The sequence below is a fragment of the Eleutherodactylus coqui genome, chromosome 12 (genome assembly GCF_035609145.1).
Source record: "Eleutherodactylus coqui strain aEleCoq1 chromosome 12, aEleCoq1.hap1, whole genome shotgun sequence".
Classification (NCBI taxonomy): Eukaryota; Metazoa; Chordata; class Amphibia; order Anura; family Eleutherodactylidae; genus Eleutherodactylus; species Eleutherodactylus coqui.
Window position 1 is genome coordinate 79360572 of NC_089848.1, and position 17374 is coordinate 79377945.

At 49.6% G+C, this 17374-nt stretch overlaps 1 protein-coding gene across 1 annotated transcript in view; it reads left to right on the forward strand.

Moving 5' to 3' along the window:
- Positions 1–414: 414 nt before the first annotated feature.
- ZBTB47 (zinc finger and BTB domain containing 47) overlaps positions 415–17374 on the forward strand; it is a 58517-nt gene continuing 41557 nt past the window's right edge. Inside the window, exon 1 of the mRNA XM_066584811.1 lies at positions 415–583. Within this exon, the coding sequence (XP_066440908.1) occupies positions 581–583 (3 nt within the window). The 5' untranslated portion in view covers positions 415–580. The remainder of the gene's footprint in view (positions 584–17374) is intronic.

Here is a 17374-nt window from a genome sequence, read left to right on the forward strand (position 1 = left end):
GCCCCTCTCTGTTATTATTGCCCCTGTCAGTATTGCCCCCGCCAGCCCGTCTTGCCCCTCGCTGTCGCCCCTCTCTGTTATTATTGCCCCTGTCAGTGTTGCCCCCGCCGGGCCATCTTGCCCCTCGCTGTCGCCCCTCTCTGTTATTATTGCCCCTGTCAGTGTTGCCCCCGCCGGGCCATCTTGCCCCTCGCTGTCGCCCCTCTCTGTTATTATTGCCCCTGTCAGTATTGCCCCCGACAGCCCGTCTTGCCCCTCGCTGTCGCCCCCCTCCTCCTCCGTTTCTCGCCCCTCCTCCTCACATTGTCTCTTTAAAGCACAGGGGAGGGAGGGGTGTCAGAGCTCCCGCTCACGTGATCTCCGTCTGCCAATGGCGTGTGAGCCCCGGGCAGCACCCCCCCCCCCCCCCACAGCAGAGCCGGGAATGTAACATGGCGCAGGCGGAGGATGCGGAGCGGCGGCAGAGCATGTAGGACAATAAGAGGCCGGAGCAGCAGAGCAGGGGGGCGGCAGACGGAGCCCCCCGAGCAGCCCGCCGGGAGCGCCATTCCTCCTCTCTGTGCGGCCACAACACTGCAAAATGGTAGGTGAGCCCCGCAGCCTGCAGTGTGTGCGGCCTGCGCCGGGGACCGCCGAGCCTCCCGCTGCTCCGGGGTCAGCAGCTGCATGTCATCCGCTCGGAGATGTACGGAGTGGGGGCGCAGATGAATGCAAACACGGGGTGCAGAATTTAGGGGTGCGGACGAGCGACGGGTATGTGGTGCACCTTGTAGTGCATATAATATAGGGGGCGTGTGGGATATGGGGGTGCAGAGGGTAGTGCATATGATATAGGGGGCGTGTGGGATATGGGGGTGCAGAGGGTAGTGCATACGATATAGGGGGCGTGTGGGATATGGGGGTGCAGAGGGTAGTGCATACGATATAGGGGGCGTGTGGGATACGGGGGTGCAGAGGGTAGTGCATATGATATAGGGGGCGTGTGGGATATGGGGGTGCAGAGGGTAGTGCATACGATATAGGGGGCGTGTGGGATATGGGGGTGCAGAGGGTAGTGCATACGATATAGGGGGCGTGTGGAATATGGGGGTGCAGAGGGTAGTGCATACGATATAGGGGGCGTGTGGGATACGGGGGTGCAGAGGGTAGTGCATATGATATAGGGGGCGTGTGGGATATGGGGGTGCAGAGGGTAGTGCATACGATATAGGGGGCGTGTGGGATATGGGGGTGCAGAGGGTAGTGCATACGATATAGGGGGCGTGTGGGATATGGGGGTGCAGAGGGTAGTGCATACGATATAGGGGGCGTGTGGAATATGGGGGTGCAGAGGGTAGTGCATATGATATAGGGGGCGTGTGGGATATGGCGGTGCAGAGGGTAGTGCATATGATATAGGGGGCGTGTGGGATATGGGGGTGCAGAGGGTAGTGCATACGATATAGGGGGCGTGTGGGATATGGGGGTGCAGAGGGTAGTGCATATTATACAGGGAGTGTTAGGTATGGGGGCACCGAGGGCAGTGCATATTGTATGGGGGCGCCGAGGGCAGTGCATGTTAGGGGTCGTGTGCGATATGGGGTGCAGATGGTAGTGCATATTATACAGGGAGTGTGTTGGGTATGGGAGTGCAGAGGGCAGTGCATATTATAAAGGGGGCGCAGAGGGCAGTGCATGTTAGGGGGCGTGTGGGATATGGTGGTGCAGAGGGTAGTGCATATTATACAGGGGGTGTGTTGGGTATGGGGGTGCAGAGGGTAGTGCATATTATATAGCGGGTATGGGGGGTGCAGAGGGTAGTGCATATTATATAGCGGGTATGGGGGGTGCAGAGGGTAGTGCATATGATATAGGGAGCAAGTGGGATATGGGGGTTCAGAGGGCAGTGTATATGATATAGGGGGGGTGTGGGGTATGGGGGTGCAGAGGACAGTGCATATTCAGGTGGCTTGTTGCTTATGGGGGGGCAGAGGTTAGTGCATATAATATAGGGGGGCGTGTGGGATATGGAGGTGCAGAGGGTAGTGGATATCGGGCGTGTGGGATATGGGGTGCAGAGGGTAGTGCATATTATACAGGGAGTGTATTGGGTATGGGGGTGCAGAGGGTAGTGTATATTATATAGGGGGCGTGAGGGGTAGGAGGGTGCAGAGGGCAGTGCATATTATATAGGGGCCGTGAGGGGGTGCATATTAGAGAGGTGTGGCATATGGCAGTGCAGCTAGTAGTTCATATTATACAGGGGGTGTGTTGAGTATCGGAGTGCAGAGGGCAGTGCATATTATATAGTGGGCGCAGAGGGCAGTGCATGTTTGAGGGCGTGTGGGATATGGGGCTGCAGATGGTAGTGCATATTATACAGGGGGTATGTTGGGTATGGGAGTGCAGTAGGTAGTGTATATTATATAGGGAGTGCAGAGTGTAATGCATATTGTATAGGGGGTGCAGAGGTCAGTGCATGTTAGGGGAGTGTGGGATATAGGGGTGCAGATGGTAGTGCATATTATACAGGGGGTATGTTGGGTATGGGGTAGCAGAGGGTAGTGTATATTATATAGGGGGCCTGAGGGGGTAGGAGGGTGCAGAGGGCAGTGCATATTATATTGGGGCTGTGGGGGTGTGTGGCATATGGCAGTGCAGATAGTAGTGCATTATTATATGTGTGGTATGGGGGTGCAGAGGGCAGTGCATATTATATAAGGGTGCAGAGGGCAGTGCATATTATATAGGGGGCGTGAGGGGGTAAAGAGGGCAGTGCATGTTAGGGGCGTGAGGGGGTGCAGAGGGTAGTGCATGTTAGGGGTGTGTGGGATATGGGAGTGCAGAGTGTAATGCATATCATATAGGGGGTATGGGGGTGCAGAGGGTAATGCATATTATATGGGGGGTGTGGGGTATGGTGGTGCAGAGCGTAATGCATATTATATAGGGGGGGTTTGGGGGTGCAGAGGGCAATGCATATTATACAGGGTGGGTTTGGGGGTGCAGAGGGCAGTGCTTATTATACAGGGGGGTATGGGTGTGCAGCGGGCAGTGCATATTATATAGGAGTTGCAGTGGGCAGTGCATATTATATAGGGGGCGTGTGGGGTATTGGAGTGCAGGGGGCAGTGCATATGATATAGGGGCTGTGTGGGATATGGAGGTGCAGATGGTAGTGCATATTATACAGGTGTGGGGGTGCTGAGGGTAGTGCATATTATATGGGGGTGGAGAGGGTATTGTATATTATATAAGGGGTTTGGGGATATGGGGGTGCAGATGGTAGTGCATATTATACATGTGGTGTGTTGGTTATGGAGGTGCAGAGGGTAGTGCATATTATATCGGGGGCGTGTGGGGTATGGGGGTGCAGAGGGTAGTTCATATAAGGGGCGTGTGGGATATGGGGGTGCAGATGGTAGTGCATATTATACAGGGGGGCGTGTTGGGTATGGGGGTGCAGGGGCAGTGCATATTATATAGGGGGTGCAGAGGGCAGGCATATTAAATAGGAAGCGTGAGGGGGTGGAGAGGGCAGTGCATGTTAGGGGCATGTGGGATATGGGGGTGCAGATGGTAGTGCATATTATACAGGGGAGGTGTTGGGTGTGGGAGTGCAGTAAGTAGTGTATATTATATGGGAGTGCAGAGTGTAATGCATATTATATAGGGGGTGCAGAGTGTAATGCATATTGTATAGGGGGTGCAGAGGTCAGTGCATGTTAGGGGAGTGTGGGATATAGGGGTGCAGATGGCAGTGCATATTATACAGGGGGTATGTTGGGTATGGGGTAGCAGAGGGCAGTGCATATTATATAGGGGGCCTGAGGGGGTAGGAGGGTGCAGAGGGCAGTGCATATTATATAGGGGGCCTGAGGGGGTAGGAGGGTGCAGAGGGCAGTGCATATTGTATAGGGGGCCGGAGGGGGTAGGAGGGTGCATAGGGCAGTGCATATTGTATAGGGGGCCTGAGGGGGTAGGAGGGTGCAGAGGGCAGTGCATATTATATAGGGGGCCTGAGGGGGTAGGAGGGTGCAGAGGGCAGTGCATATTGTATAGGGGGCCGGAGGGGGTAGGAGGGTGCATATTGTATAGGGGGCCGGAGGGGGTAGGAGGGTGCAGAGGGCAGTGCATATTATATAGGGGGCCTGAGGGGGTAGGAGGGTGCAGAGGGCAGTGCATATTATATAGGGGGCCTGAGGGGGTAGGAGGGTGCAGAGGGCAGTGCATATTATATAGGGGGCCTGAGGGGGTAGGAGGGTGCAGAGGGCAGTGCATATTGTATAGGGGGCCTGAGGGGGTAGGAGGGTGCAGAGGGCAGTGCATATTGTATAGGGGGCCTGAGGGGGTAGGAGGGTGCATAGGGCAGTGCATATTGTATAGGGGGCCTGAGGGGGTAGGAGGGTGCAGAGGGCAGTGCATATTATACAGGGGGTATGTTGGGTATGGGGTAGCAGAGGGTAGTGTATATTGTATAGGGGGCCTGAGGGGGTAGGAGGGTGCAGAGGGCAGTGCATATTGTATAGGGGGCCTGAGGGGGTAGGAGGGTGCAGAGGGCAGTGCATATTGTATAGGGGGCCTGAGGGGGTAGGAGGGTGCAGAGGGCAGTGCATATTGTATAGGGGGCCTGAGGGGGTAGGAGGGTGCAGAGGGCAGTGCATATTGTATAGGGGGCCTGAGGGGGTAGGAGGGTGCAGAGGGCAGTGCATATTGTATAGGGGGCCTGAGGGGGTAGGAGGGTGCAGAGGGCAGTGCATATTGTATAGGGGGCCTGAGGGGGTAGGAGGGTGCAGAGGGCAGTGCATATTGTATAGGGGGCCTGAGGGGGTAGGAGGGTGCAGAGGGCAGTGCATATTGTATAGGGGGCCTGAGGGGGTAGGAGGGTGCAGAGGGCAGTGCATATTGTATAGGGGGCCTGAGGGGGTAGGAGGGTGCAGAGGGCAGTGCATATTGTATAGGGGGCCTGAGGGGGTAGGAGGGTGCAGAGGGCAGTGCATATTGTATAGGGGGCCTGAGGGGGTAGGAGGGTGCAGAGGGCAGTGCATATTGTATAGGGGGCCTGAGGGGGTAGGAGGGTGCAGAGGGCAGTGCATATTGTATAGGGGGCCTGAGGGGGTAGGAGGGTGCAGAGGGCAGTGCATATTGTATAGGGGGCCTGAGGGGGTAGGAGGGTGCAGAGGGCAGTGCATATTGTATAGGGGGCCTGAGGGGGTAGGAGGGTGCAGAGGGCAGTGCATATTGTATAGGGGGCCTGAGGGGGTAGGAGGGTGCAGAGGGCAGTGCATATTGTATAGGGGGCCTGAGGGGGTAGGAGGGTGCAGAGGGCAGTGCATATTGTATAGGGGGCCTGAGGGGGTAGGAGGGTGCAGAGGGCAGTGCATATTGTATAGGGAGCCTGAGGGGGTAGGAGGGTGCAGAGGGCAGTGCATATTGTATAGGGGGCCTGAGGGGGTAGGAGGGTGCAGAGGGTAGTTCATATAAGGGGCGTGTGGGTTATGGGGGTGCAGATGGTAGTGCATATTATATAGGGGGTGCAGAGGGCAGGCATATTAAATAGGGGGCGTGAGGGGGTGCAGAGGGCAGTGCATGTTAGGGGCATGTGGGATATGGGGGTGCAGAGGGTAGTGCATATTATACAGGGGAGGTGTTGGGTGTGGGAGTGTAGCGTATAATGCATATTATATAGGGGTTGTGTGGGGTATGGGGGGCAGTGCATATTATATAGGGGGGGTGTAGGGGGCAGTGCATATTATATAGGGGGCGTGTGGGGTATGTTGGTGCAGGGGGCAGTGCATATTATACAGGTGGTGTGTTGGTGCAGGGGGTGCAGAAGGTAGAGCATATAATATAGGGGGGTGCAGAGGGTAGTGCATATTATACAGGGGGTGTGTTCGGTATGGGAGTGCAGAGGGTAGTGTTTATTGGGGGTGCAGAGTGTAATGCATATTATATAGGGGGTGTGGGGTATGGGCGTGCAGAGGGCAGTGCATATTAGGGGGCTTGTGGGGTATAGGGGTGCAGAGGGCCGTGCGTATTATGTAGGGGGCGTGTGGGATATGGAGGTGCAGATGGTAGTGCATGTTATACAGGAGTGTGGGGGTGCAGAGGGTAGTGCATATCATATAAGGGATGTTGGGGATATGGGGGTACGGATGGTGGTGCATATTATACAGGTGGCGTGTTGGTTATGGAGGTGCAGAGGGTAGTGCATATTATATGGGGGTGCAGAGGGTAGTTATATTATATAGGTGCGTTTGGGGTATGAGGGTACAGATGGTAGTGCATATTATATAGGGGGTGAGTTGGATATAGGGGCTTTGGGTATGGAGTGCAGAGAGTAGTGCTATGATGTGCGTGTTGGCTATGTGGGTGCTGAGCAGTTTGACAAAAATGGGGTGCAGGTAATTGCAACAAGAAAAGAGGAGGTTCAAGCTTTTGGGGGGGGGGGCTTTCTATCTGCACAGGGCTGGTTCTGTAGGATGGTTTTTGGGGGACACTTGGTGCTCAGATGTCCGTCACTATGTGATCGTTCAGGGTCTCTTTGGGGCCCTTGGCTCCAGTTGTCTCTGACTCTCGGCTTGTTCCTCCTGGGAGCTTAACCCTTTGGGTGCTGGTGGGTGCTGTAGCATTGGCACGGCTGTGGATAAAGGTGACCGGGACATGTTTGGTGCGATGGCAGGTGTCTGCCCTTGCCCGGCGATGGCGAGTTGTGAGATCACACGTTCGTACGTTGGATTGTGTCGCTGTGTGTTTGGAGTTTTATAGTCCCTTTAATGATTATTACCCCAATAGCGGAGAGTGCCGCCTGTCCTGCTTTTCTTGGGGTGCGTTATTGACCATTATTTCATTATTTTTTTTTTCCATGCAAATGTGATTATTCATTTTTTTTCTATTTTCCTTTCTAGCAAAATGCATCGCATTCGCAGGGAAAAAAATGCATATTTGCAAGCGTGATATCGGTCTGAGCTTCTTGGGCTTGTATCACACTACCATGGAAATACAACTTCAATCCAGGTTTTTATGTTAAACATATTTTTAAGAATATTCCAAAGAATGGGGCTCATACAGAGGCGTAACTTGAAGCTCCTGGGCCCCAATGCAAACTTTACAATGGGGCCCCCAACTGTAATGCTTTATTCATAGTACTGGGTCCCAATATGGAGAGGAGAGGCCTTATGGGCCCCCTAAGGCTCCTGGGCCCGGGTGCATCCGCATTACCTTTAGTTACGCCCTTGGGTTCATATTTGTGTGTCTCGCACCGCACACATCTCGCCCGTGTGAAGCCGGACTAATTGTTAATGTTACAATCTATATTTTAAAAAATCCTAAAAACCTGCGGTGTTCACACCGGTGCGTGATCATGCCCTTGTTGGGCGCAATCCTACGAGTTAAACACCTGAAAAAAACGGAAATACTAAAAATCTGGCTTTGTGCTGGAGGCGACTGTACCATATGGACTCCTTTCACTATAACGGGCTCCATCTGCTCTATGGCGTCCCCTCTGGTATATTACCGGTCAAAATGACCACAGCATGTGAACTAATAGTCTGACACTTCTTCTGTCAACAGTTATCTCGTTGTAATAACCGGCATGATTACAAAAACGGGTAACACTTCTGTATATGTAACGCAGGATCCATCTTTCACAATAGGTGATGGTCACAGCTCACCTCCTCCCCCCTCCCTGCACAGATCATGCCCACAACACTTTCCTGTAGAAATCAATGGGTCCCATGCTTTCCATTGTGTCTATGGTCTGTGAGGCTGCTGTAAAGCATCTGATCTGAATGCTGTTAACCCTTCTGTCAGGCAAGATGGCTGCTCCATAGTCATGTACAGACGATAGAATTAAAAAAAATTCACACAAATGCCACAGGCGGCGTCATTAAGGGGTTAAAACTAGAGATGAACGAGCGTACTCGTTAAGGCAAATTACATGCCTGCTCGTTTGAAAAAATTTGGGGGGTGAGCGGTGAGTTGCGTGAGTGAGCAGGAAGGGGGGGGGGAGAGATCTCCCCCGCCGGCCCCCTGAATCTTTTCGGACAAGCAGGCATGTACTCAAAAATGGCGATGCTTGAGTAACTTCCCTTAACGAGTACGCTCGCTCATCTCCACCATTTTCTGGTGGCGTCGTCTCTTCAGTGATGGTGGCTTGGTCCTATGATCAAATGTCATCAAGGACATCAACTTTGAAAAACTCCATATTAGCCGTTACCTTTGGTCAGATTTGAACATCTAACTCCAGCACTGCAAGGCAGCAATGCTAACAACTGAGCCACCACATTTTTTTTTTTCCTACAAGAAGAATAAACACAATGACATCATTAAATGGCTGTGATTGGCTGACGCTGCTTGAGTTAGCAAATCACAGCCATTCAATGATGTAATTGAATGGCTGTTTGGCTAACTTGCTCGCCGTCAGCCAATCACAGCGTTAGCTTTCTGGAGGCGGGGATTTCAAGCCCCGCATCCAGAAAGCAATGCTCTGTCGGGGACAAGGAGGGAGCGACAGCCTGCAGCAGCAGCGCCACAGAACGCCGGGGGAGGTGAGTACTGCTTTTGTTTTGTTTTTTTTCACACCATATTCCAGGTGTATAAGGCGACAGTTGGGGGGTTGTCTTATACGCCGGAATATACGGTAAGTAGACGTTCTCCGGCATCCATACTGCTCCTGTGCTTTTTTTTTTTTCTCCCTATTTTAATTAAGCCTCATTCATAAAACTACAGAAAATGGATCAGTTACCCATAGCAACCGGACAAATAATTATTTTGCTTGCTTTCCTAAAAAAATGAAAGGAGGGATCTGATTGGTTTCTATGGGCGCTAAAACCTTCTCTCAGCATTTAATTGGTTTTCCCGCCTGGAAGCTTTCATATTATCAATTTGTATCGAGACAATTTTTGTTTTTAACAAAACCAGAAACAGGTAATTTTCCTGACAAACGATATTTCCAACATCTAGCATTTAACGTATCGCCAGAACCCAGTCTATAGAGCAGTGGTGATAAATTCCTCATTAGACTGCTAACTCAGTCAGTTTCAACCTCCATTGCATGAACTGTGAATTGTACTTCTGTAAACCCAACTCTGAGTTTCCCTCTATCCCGGCTCCCAGTACGCTTGGCGATGACGTGGGTTCCCACAGCCCATAAACAGTGGTAATTACGTATGGGCTGCGGGTCGGACAACCTCTGCAGACATGAATGGCAAATTCATATCGTGGGAGAAAAACTAGAAATGGCATTCATTACACCCGGTGCACTTGTGTTTAATCATGTCTGTACGCCACTTCTTCCTGTCCCCGTAGATGTAACATACGTGTTTGGCTGTTAGTGGGGAAATCGCGTCTATGGCTGGCTTTATGCTTAGCAGGTATTCTACACTGGGTGGGCAAGTAGCAGCTGACTGTAGATTTGGCGCCATACTGCACCTAACAGACAGGTGATGGTGAGTAATCGTGGTGAAGGAGTCAAGTTGTTTTTGGTATACCCACTTTATTACCAATATTGGATGGTGAGGAGTCTGGCCGGTTGTGGATGGAATGGAGCAGCGCCTGATTGTGCACGCCAACTTCTATTTAATTTCAATGGAGCTGACAGAAATGGCAGAGTACAAGCGCTTGGTTATCTCCAGCATTGTGATTGTGGTAGGGCCGCAGGCTGGACTCTTTCATTGCCTTCAATGGAAGCCGTCCACATGGAATCCGCGAAAAAAATAAAGCATTCTACGATTTTTTTTTTTTTTTCCTCTACGCTTGTGGAAACCACAATTGGTTCCTGCAAGTGTGCAGGAAGAATAGATTTCCCATGGCATGCTATGTGCTGCGGATCTGCGGTGCGGACGCCCGCCACGGATTCCACAGCAAATATCTATCCGTGGACTGGAGTCCTTAAAGAGGTTTACAAGACCGTAATAAGGTTCCTTGGGATCACACATGCTGCAGCCTGTTTCTATTTCTGCTGCTGTTCTTTTTTCGATATTGGGAGTCTATAGACTTGTGTGTTCTATCAGAAAAGCTCTTTGCTGCTTTTAGCAAATCTATGAAAATAAAGCAGTGTTCTTGTTGCCCGTAGCAACGCATCAGAATTGTGCTTTTCATTTGTGAACCTTTGGAGGCTAAAATCAGACTGGTTGCCGTGGTTAGCGTGGACCCCCGTGCTGATCCCACATAGTTATCAAAAAAAAAAAAATGAAAGCCCTAACTTAATTTTTTTGGTCACATTCTGGGAGCCATCACTTTTTTTGACGGCTGTATGACGGCTTGTGTTTTTTGTGGGACAAGTTGTATTTTATTAATGATATCATTTTGGAGTGCTTCTAATTTGTGTTTTTTATGTGGTTCATTACAAACGTGAAGATCCTTTTTATTTTTTTTTTTTTTTTTTTTTTTTTTTTTTAAACCTATATGACGTCATGGGGGTCATTCATAGTGTTTGTTTGTTTTTTTTCTTTTCTTTTAGCTGACACTTTTTTACATTGTTGTAACTGCGGCATCCATAGGAGCCCCAGTTACAGGTGAAAACATCCCCCTCTAGGCCTCCTGCAGACGGCCAGGTCGGATCCCACTGCAGCGGGATGCGCGCCATGCCCCTGCAGTGACCACCGCGGCTCACCTGTTCCACCGTCTCCTCCGCTCTATGTACCGGCTGCTGCACATGAGCAGAGCTGTCACGTCAGCTGTGACTTTTCTGTGCGGGCCTCTGCTGCGGTTTGTTTACCGCGCGAGTTTTCTTTCAGTCAAATTGCGGCTGTCTGCATAGGATTGCATTATCTAATGCAATTCTATGACAGCAGGCACGTGCAGAAATTCTGCAGGAAATCGTGCTGTGAAATTTCCGCCCATGTGCCAGAGGCTGAAGTGACAACGAACAGAACTGATCAGAGTCTGCTAGGACCTTGCAGCTCTGCTGTGCCAGGGGATCCTGGCAGTCATGTGGTTGCCGTGTCGCATAGTGGGAGAAACAGTTCTACTTTCACTCTTTATTACATAGCACTTAGTGAGCACTACGTAACTGGGAAAGGAGTAGGCTGAAGCGGTTTAAAAAACACTTCTCACTTCTCCTCTGGGTTCTCAACTGTCACTAACAGCCGAGAACCCATTTTATTTAGGCACAGAGCTGATTTCTGCAGGAAGAAACGGACAGCTACATTCCGACTGCATTGGCCAGACTTGGTATTGCAGTCCCAAGTTCTCATTCCCTTGAGTGCAAGCTGGGGCTGCAATACCAAACCTGGCCACTGCAGTGAAAATGGAGCTGACTGCTTTCTATAGTAATCGACCCAGTGAACAGCTCATTGGCTCCCTGGCAACGGACCCCTGTCAATCTACTATTGAAGACCTATCCTGCCGATAGACCAGCAATAGTTTACAGCTGGACAACTCCTTTAAGGTCTCATGTCCATGGGCGGGTTGTATTCTGTGGGCAGGAGCCCGCAGCAGTATCCCACCCTGCCCGCAGCTGAGGACATTATTTTATCTGTTGCGGGACTTCTGCGTCCCAGACGGATCATCTTTCTTCTGCACGGCGGATGTGTTCTGGCGCATATGCACAGTAGGAGTTTTTCTTTAACAAACTCCTGGTTTCTTGCAGGATCCACGGCATTTCGGACGCCTTCCATTGACTACAATGTAATCCATCATTGCGGAATCCGCAGAAAAATGGAGAAGCTGTGATTTTGTTTTCCGGACCCAAAGGTCCACAAGACAAATCTGCATGCTTAAATTATTTTGTGGGCGCCCATGATTCGCTATGGGCAGTTTGATTTGCGGTTCTTCCGCTTGGGTTCCACAAATCCAACCCGCCCGTGGACATGAGGCCTAAGCCTTTGTTTGCATGGCGTAAATTTTGCAACATTCTAGCGCTCTGTAGAAGGCCATGCAGATTCGCACAACAGTTCATACGGCTGAGATATTTTTTTGCACAAGGAGTATGAAATCCGCACTGCAGAATAAACGTAACATGTTACGTCTTGGCGTGGTTTCTGCGCAAAATCTATTGGCTTGCTAAGTCCACAGACTGATCCGCATGAAAATCCACAGCAGCGCTCTGAGGCTCGGCTTGGATTGAACTGTCAGATTCCCATTTGCATTGTAAAACAGGGACACAGCAGCGTGAGCCTCCCAGGAGACGGGGTTGCTCTCAAATTACCCTAGAGTCCTTTTACACAGAGCATTTAAAGAAGTTGTCGTTAAGGCCCCTTCACACGGGTGGATTTGCGCACGCAATATACAGAGAAAACTACCCATTGAGCGTATTTTACCAGCGCATTTCGGTCACACAAAAAAAGCGACATGCTCTATTTTCCTGCACCCGGGGTTCCATAGAAGTCAATGGGGATGTGCAGATGCACACAAAATACACTAGGAGATGCATGAAACACTGCGTAATTGTGTAGGAAAAAGAACTCATTAGTCTTAATTGGCGATTTCAATGGATGCACTTTTTTTTTTTCCCGTTTTGTTTTGCCACGTGCGAACGAGCATGGCATGCAGTTGCAAAAAGTACAGTTAAATATGCTGATGCGTGCGAAAACCGCATAGCCTGTTCCATAGATGTGTAGCGTTCAGGCATACGCTTGTGTAAAGGGGACCTAAACCTTAAAATTTTTTAAAGGCTGCGCATGAGATGAAATAAAAAAGAGCATTCTCTCCTGGCCTCAGCCACCTGGGATGCAATTGAGTGGTTTCTGCTGCGCCGCCAACGGAAGCGAGGTGACCACAACGGCCACGGCATCACTGTCCGTACTCCTGCCATCAGAGCCAACATCCTGGGCTGCAGTGGAATGGTGAAGCTGCTGCCTCTGATTGGCTGCAGTGGTCATCTGAAGGTATCGGGCAGCAGGAGTCATTTAACTGGGCCTGGGCGGGCCGAAAACAGGTGAATGTGTTTTTTTTGTTTTGTTTTTTTTAAATCTCATGCCAGCCTTTAAAAATGTTGTCACTTAATTTTAATGACATAATGACCTAAGACTCAAGGGCAATCCAGTCTCTTATCGAAGCTGTACCCTAAGGAAGCAGAGCTGTAGTGTAGAGCATGGGGGTGGGGTAGTGCGTTAGCTTTAGCCAGTGGTGTATTATGGTCTATTCCAGCAGTATGAAAATGGAGCAACACTAAGATGCAGCTGTTGCTGAAGATTCTGATTGGCTGTAAAGTTTCCTTGTACTAAATGCCTATTAAACAAGTACATTTGTCAGTGAATTGATGACTTTCTTGTTTTAGTACAGAAGATGGGTATTTTCCGGACTCTTCTCTGGTTCGGCGTTTGCCCGTCTGCAGTGTTCATATCTCTCTGATCACTGGAAAAGAGCTTCCTGCAGGTTATATAACGCGGGAGCAGTAATGCGGAATGACCCCTCGGTCAAGGACTTCAGCAAGGAATGTTTCTGATTGATTAAACACCACTGCAAAAAAAAGGGGGGATTTCACTGCACCTCCGCGCCTCCCTCCGCCGGACTAATATCCCAGCGCCAGGTTATACAGAGCTGGACAGTGTCACAACGAAGGGCCTGATGGACATCCATAGAGGATAGCAGGGCTTAAGGTCTGGCATAGGTATAAAGGCAAGCAGTGAGTGCAGCTCTGGAGTATAATGCAGGATGTCACTCAGGATCAGTACAGGATAAGTAATGTATGTACACAGTGACTCCACCAGCAGAATAGTGAGTACAGCTCTGGAGTATAATACAGGATGTAACTCAGGATCAGTACAGGATCAGTAAGGTATGTACACAGTGACTCCAGCAGCAGAATAGGGAGTGCAGCTCTGGAGTATAATACAGGATGTAACTCAGGATCAGTACAGGATAAGTAATGTATGTATACAGTGACTCCACCAGCAGAATAGTGAGTGCAGCTCTGGAGTATAATACAGGATGTAACTCAGGATCAATACAGGATGTAACTCAGGATCAGTACAGGCTAAGTAATGTATGTACACAGTGACTCCACCAGCAGAATAGTGAGTGCAGCTCTGGAGTATAATCCAGGATGTCACTCCGGATCAGTACAGGATAAGTAATGTAATGTATGTACACAGTGACTCCACCAGCAGAATAGTGAGTGCAGCTCTGGAGTATAATACAAGATGTAACTCAGGATCAGCACATAATAAGGTCAAGATCTCTTCTTAACAATGAGGGGTAGATTTGCCTACTAAACGCTTATTTGTCGACCTACTCGCTTTAGTGAGAGATGTCTATTTGAGGCCGGACTGAGTCACTTTGTTAGTTTAAAGGACCCTCTTTAGGGGTTTCATTCAGTGACCTCACGGTCTGGGGGCTCGGTGCAGTGTGTTCGTCCCCTCCTTTACTAAACCTTTCCATCCCGTGGGCTCTCCTTGCGCTGTCATTTCCTTTCTTTGGATGGTTTCTATGTTGCCTCGTCTGCAGGATGATTGTGCCGGGTCTGCGGAGCCGTCAGTCCCTCCCTTCTGTTCTCCATGAACCGCCGTCCTCTAGTGTAACTTGTGATGAATGCTCTTCTCTTCCACTGGTGACCTGATGACCGAGGTGTCTAATTAGAGCGGTGCGGGGAGATGGAGTGTTGGAGGGGGGAGCTTTGTTCTCTGCGGTAATAAAAGCAAATGGCTTGTTTAATAGCGAAATGAAATCTGTGAACTGTATGTGATGCACACATTAAATCATACGACTAATAAAGCCGCCGCCTATGGAGGGGTATGTAAAGTGACCGCAAATAAAGAATACCCAAGGGTTTCTTTATTACATAGTTTAAAATAAAGTTCTTAGCCCTGTTTCTTATCAGACCGTTCACGTGAGCACCCAACATCTGCAGTCGCCACAAGTTCAACATGGCTGATGTTTGCCGCCCGTAGAGAACAATGGGGCTCTAGTGCACGTAAATACGCACGCGTGATTCAACCCATTGAAGTCAGTGGGTTCTATTTTCTACATATTGCTCACACGAATTTTTCATGCGCAAACGTGTTTGTGTGAATGTAGCCTTAGGCAGAATTGTAAATGCAGCTCTGGAGTACAGGGTAAGTAACAAATGTGTGTAGTGATTTCTCTAGTCTAGCAGAATAGTGAGTGCAGCTCTGAAGTACAGGATAAGTAACAAATGTATGCAGTTATTTATCTGGCACAGGGGTGTCTAAATCATTTTCACCGAGGGCCACTTCAGCCTTATGGCTGCCTTCAAAGGGCCCATTGTAATTGTAAGATTGTATAGTAAAAGTAAACCCCATAGTTTGCTCGATTGGTAAGAAGGCCCCTCCATAGTGGCCAGTGGCACACACTTATATATATATGACACTTCTGCATTTTTATACTTGCCTGCATCCAATGTGGTCCCACTGGCAGGTATACCGGCTGCTCTCTTCTTGGGGCCCTCCTGCATACTTGGGCCCCTGATGTCTCCCCAGGCCTGCAGCCATGAACAGAGGTAGGGCCGGTGAGAGGAGTTCAGCACTGACAGGCTCCCACCCTGCAGCTGCTCCTCAGCGCTGCTCTCCTCGCTGCAGAGATCATGTTCTCTGCAGTCTTCTTCCCTCCTCCGCGGCCGTTACAGTGTGCTATCGGCACTCCTCTATTACTGTCTGCTCTACTGAGACAGAATAAGCCGATAGAAGATCGCCTACTAACAGCAGCACGGAGGAGTGAGGGAACTTTGTGCACAGCTGGCGGGCCACAGAAAATGAGGTGGTGGGCCGGATTCAGCCCGCGGGCCTTGTGTTTGACACCTGTGCTCTAGCAGAATAGTGAGTGCAGCTCTGAAGTATAGGCTTGATGGGGCTGTACCTGAATAACAAGTTATCCCCTATCCACAGGATAGGGAATAATATGCTGATTGCTGGGGGCTTCACCGCTGAGACTTCCTCTTTCCCCACCGATCTGTAGAACAGAACTCCCATGTCCTGCTTTCCCGTCACTGCGGGGGTCGCTTCTCCCCCTGAAAATGACATCAACCTCTTTAAAGGGACCATGTGACCATCTTTTGCACCCATCCTGGAGGGCAGTATAAGCTAGATAGTCACACTGATGTCTGCTTTGGGGATCTGTGCAATAGTTTGGGAGAAAATATCCTTCTATCAGTAGCGAGATATACATAGAAGACTACTTTAAAGTAGTCCCTGACATTCATGAGATGTAGGCTAGATACACTCACCCTATGGGTTGCCATGGATTGACAGCTGTCTGCCTATTACAGTACACAGAGAGCTGCCAATCATTGGCTGGAGGGCGGGGTGGATGTGGCTAGCCTAGAGCTCATGAATATCCAGGACTACGTCTGTGTCTGGCTGCTACTAATAAAATGCAAGTTTCTCCAAAACTACTGCACGGATACATGCAACAAATATATCACTGTAATGCATGTGATTATAACTACCTTATGGTGCCCTCAATGAAGACTAGAAAATGAGGGTAAGTCTTTCTGATTCACATGGTCGTGTTCAGATTTTGGTCTGTGAAATATTAATGTATTTCATGGACCGAAATGCTGCATATTTTGTGTACATGGCCCCAATTTGTGCACGTAATATTGCATATTTACATGCACAGAAAAAAAAAAAAAACACAGCGCGGCCTATAATTACATGAGCAGATATGTATCATTCATATTCACCCATCGACATCAGTGGGCTATTTCAGTCCGTAGTAAGGACCAGCGTGGGAGATGCAGGGTTTCTTTTTACGTGGCTGAAAGTCACATGAAAAATACACTTGAATAAAACCTCTAAATCAACGGGCTCTATTCGCTCTGTATCATACATGTAATATGGAGCGTATTTATGACCGTGTGAATGAGGTCTAATCCAGGCTGTAATGCTCCTTGTACACACTGCTCTCGTTTGCCTAACTAAACGAGCCGACACTGATCTTTATGCCTGCTGAAACTGAACGATGACCTTAAACAAAGCGATGATCGTTCAGTTTTGCTCGTTTGAAGAATCATCGTTCAGTCTAAACGCAGCATTACTCAGGAGGGCTCATTCCGTGATGAACCTGACTATTTGGAAGGAGCCTTGACCGGAACCCCATTGGCGCACCTGAAATGTTCCTATACCTAAAGATCGAGGATTGTTTAGTAAGTGCACCCCCAACCTTCCCTTTAATTGCTCTTTTAAGTATTCCTTATTCATATTCGGAACGTAAAAATCTCTCCGGTAGTCTACGGAATCTTGTGTGGTAGTTCTGAGGGCTGTAGATGAGTTTTTGGTCCATTTCTTCTGCTTTTGCAGATGCTGGCCATCATAGGTCCTATTCCTTAATTCTCAAATAGTCAACTGTTTTATGGTGCTCGTTGTACGAGGCCTGATTTGTACATGGCAAAAAAATGTCTGTAAGAAGCCATTAGATAGGCAGCTTCCGTTTCATGTCTATGACCTCAATCTACAGTTATCTCCTCTGACTCAGGGCCAGGCTCAGCAGGAGC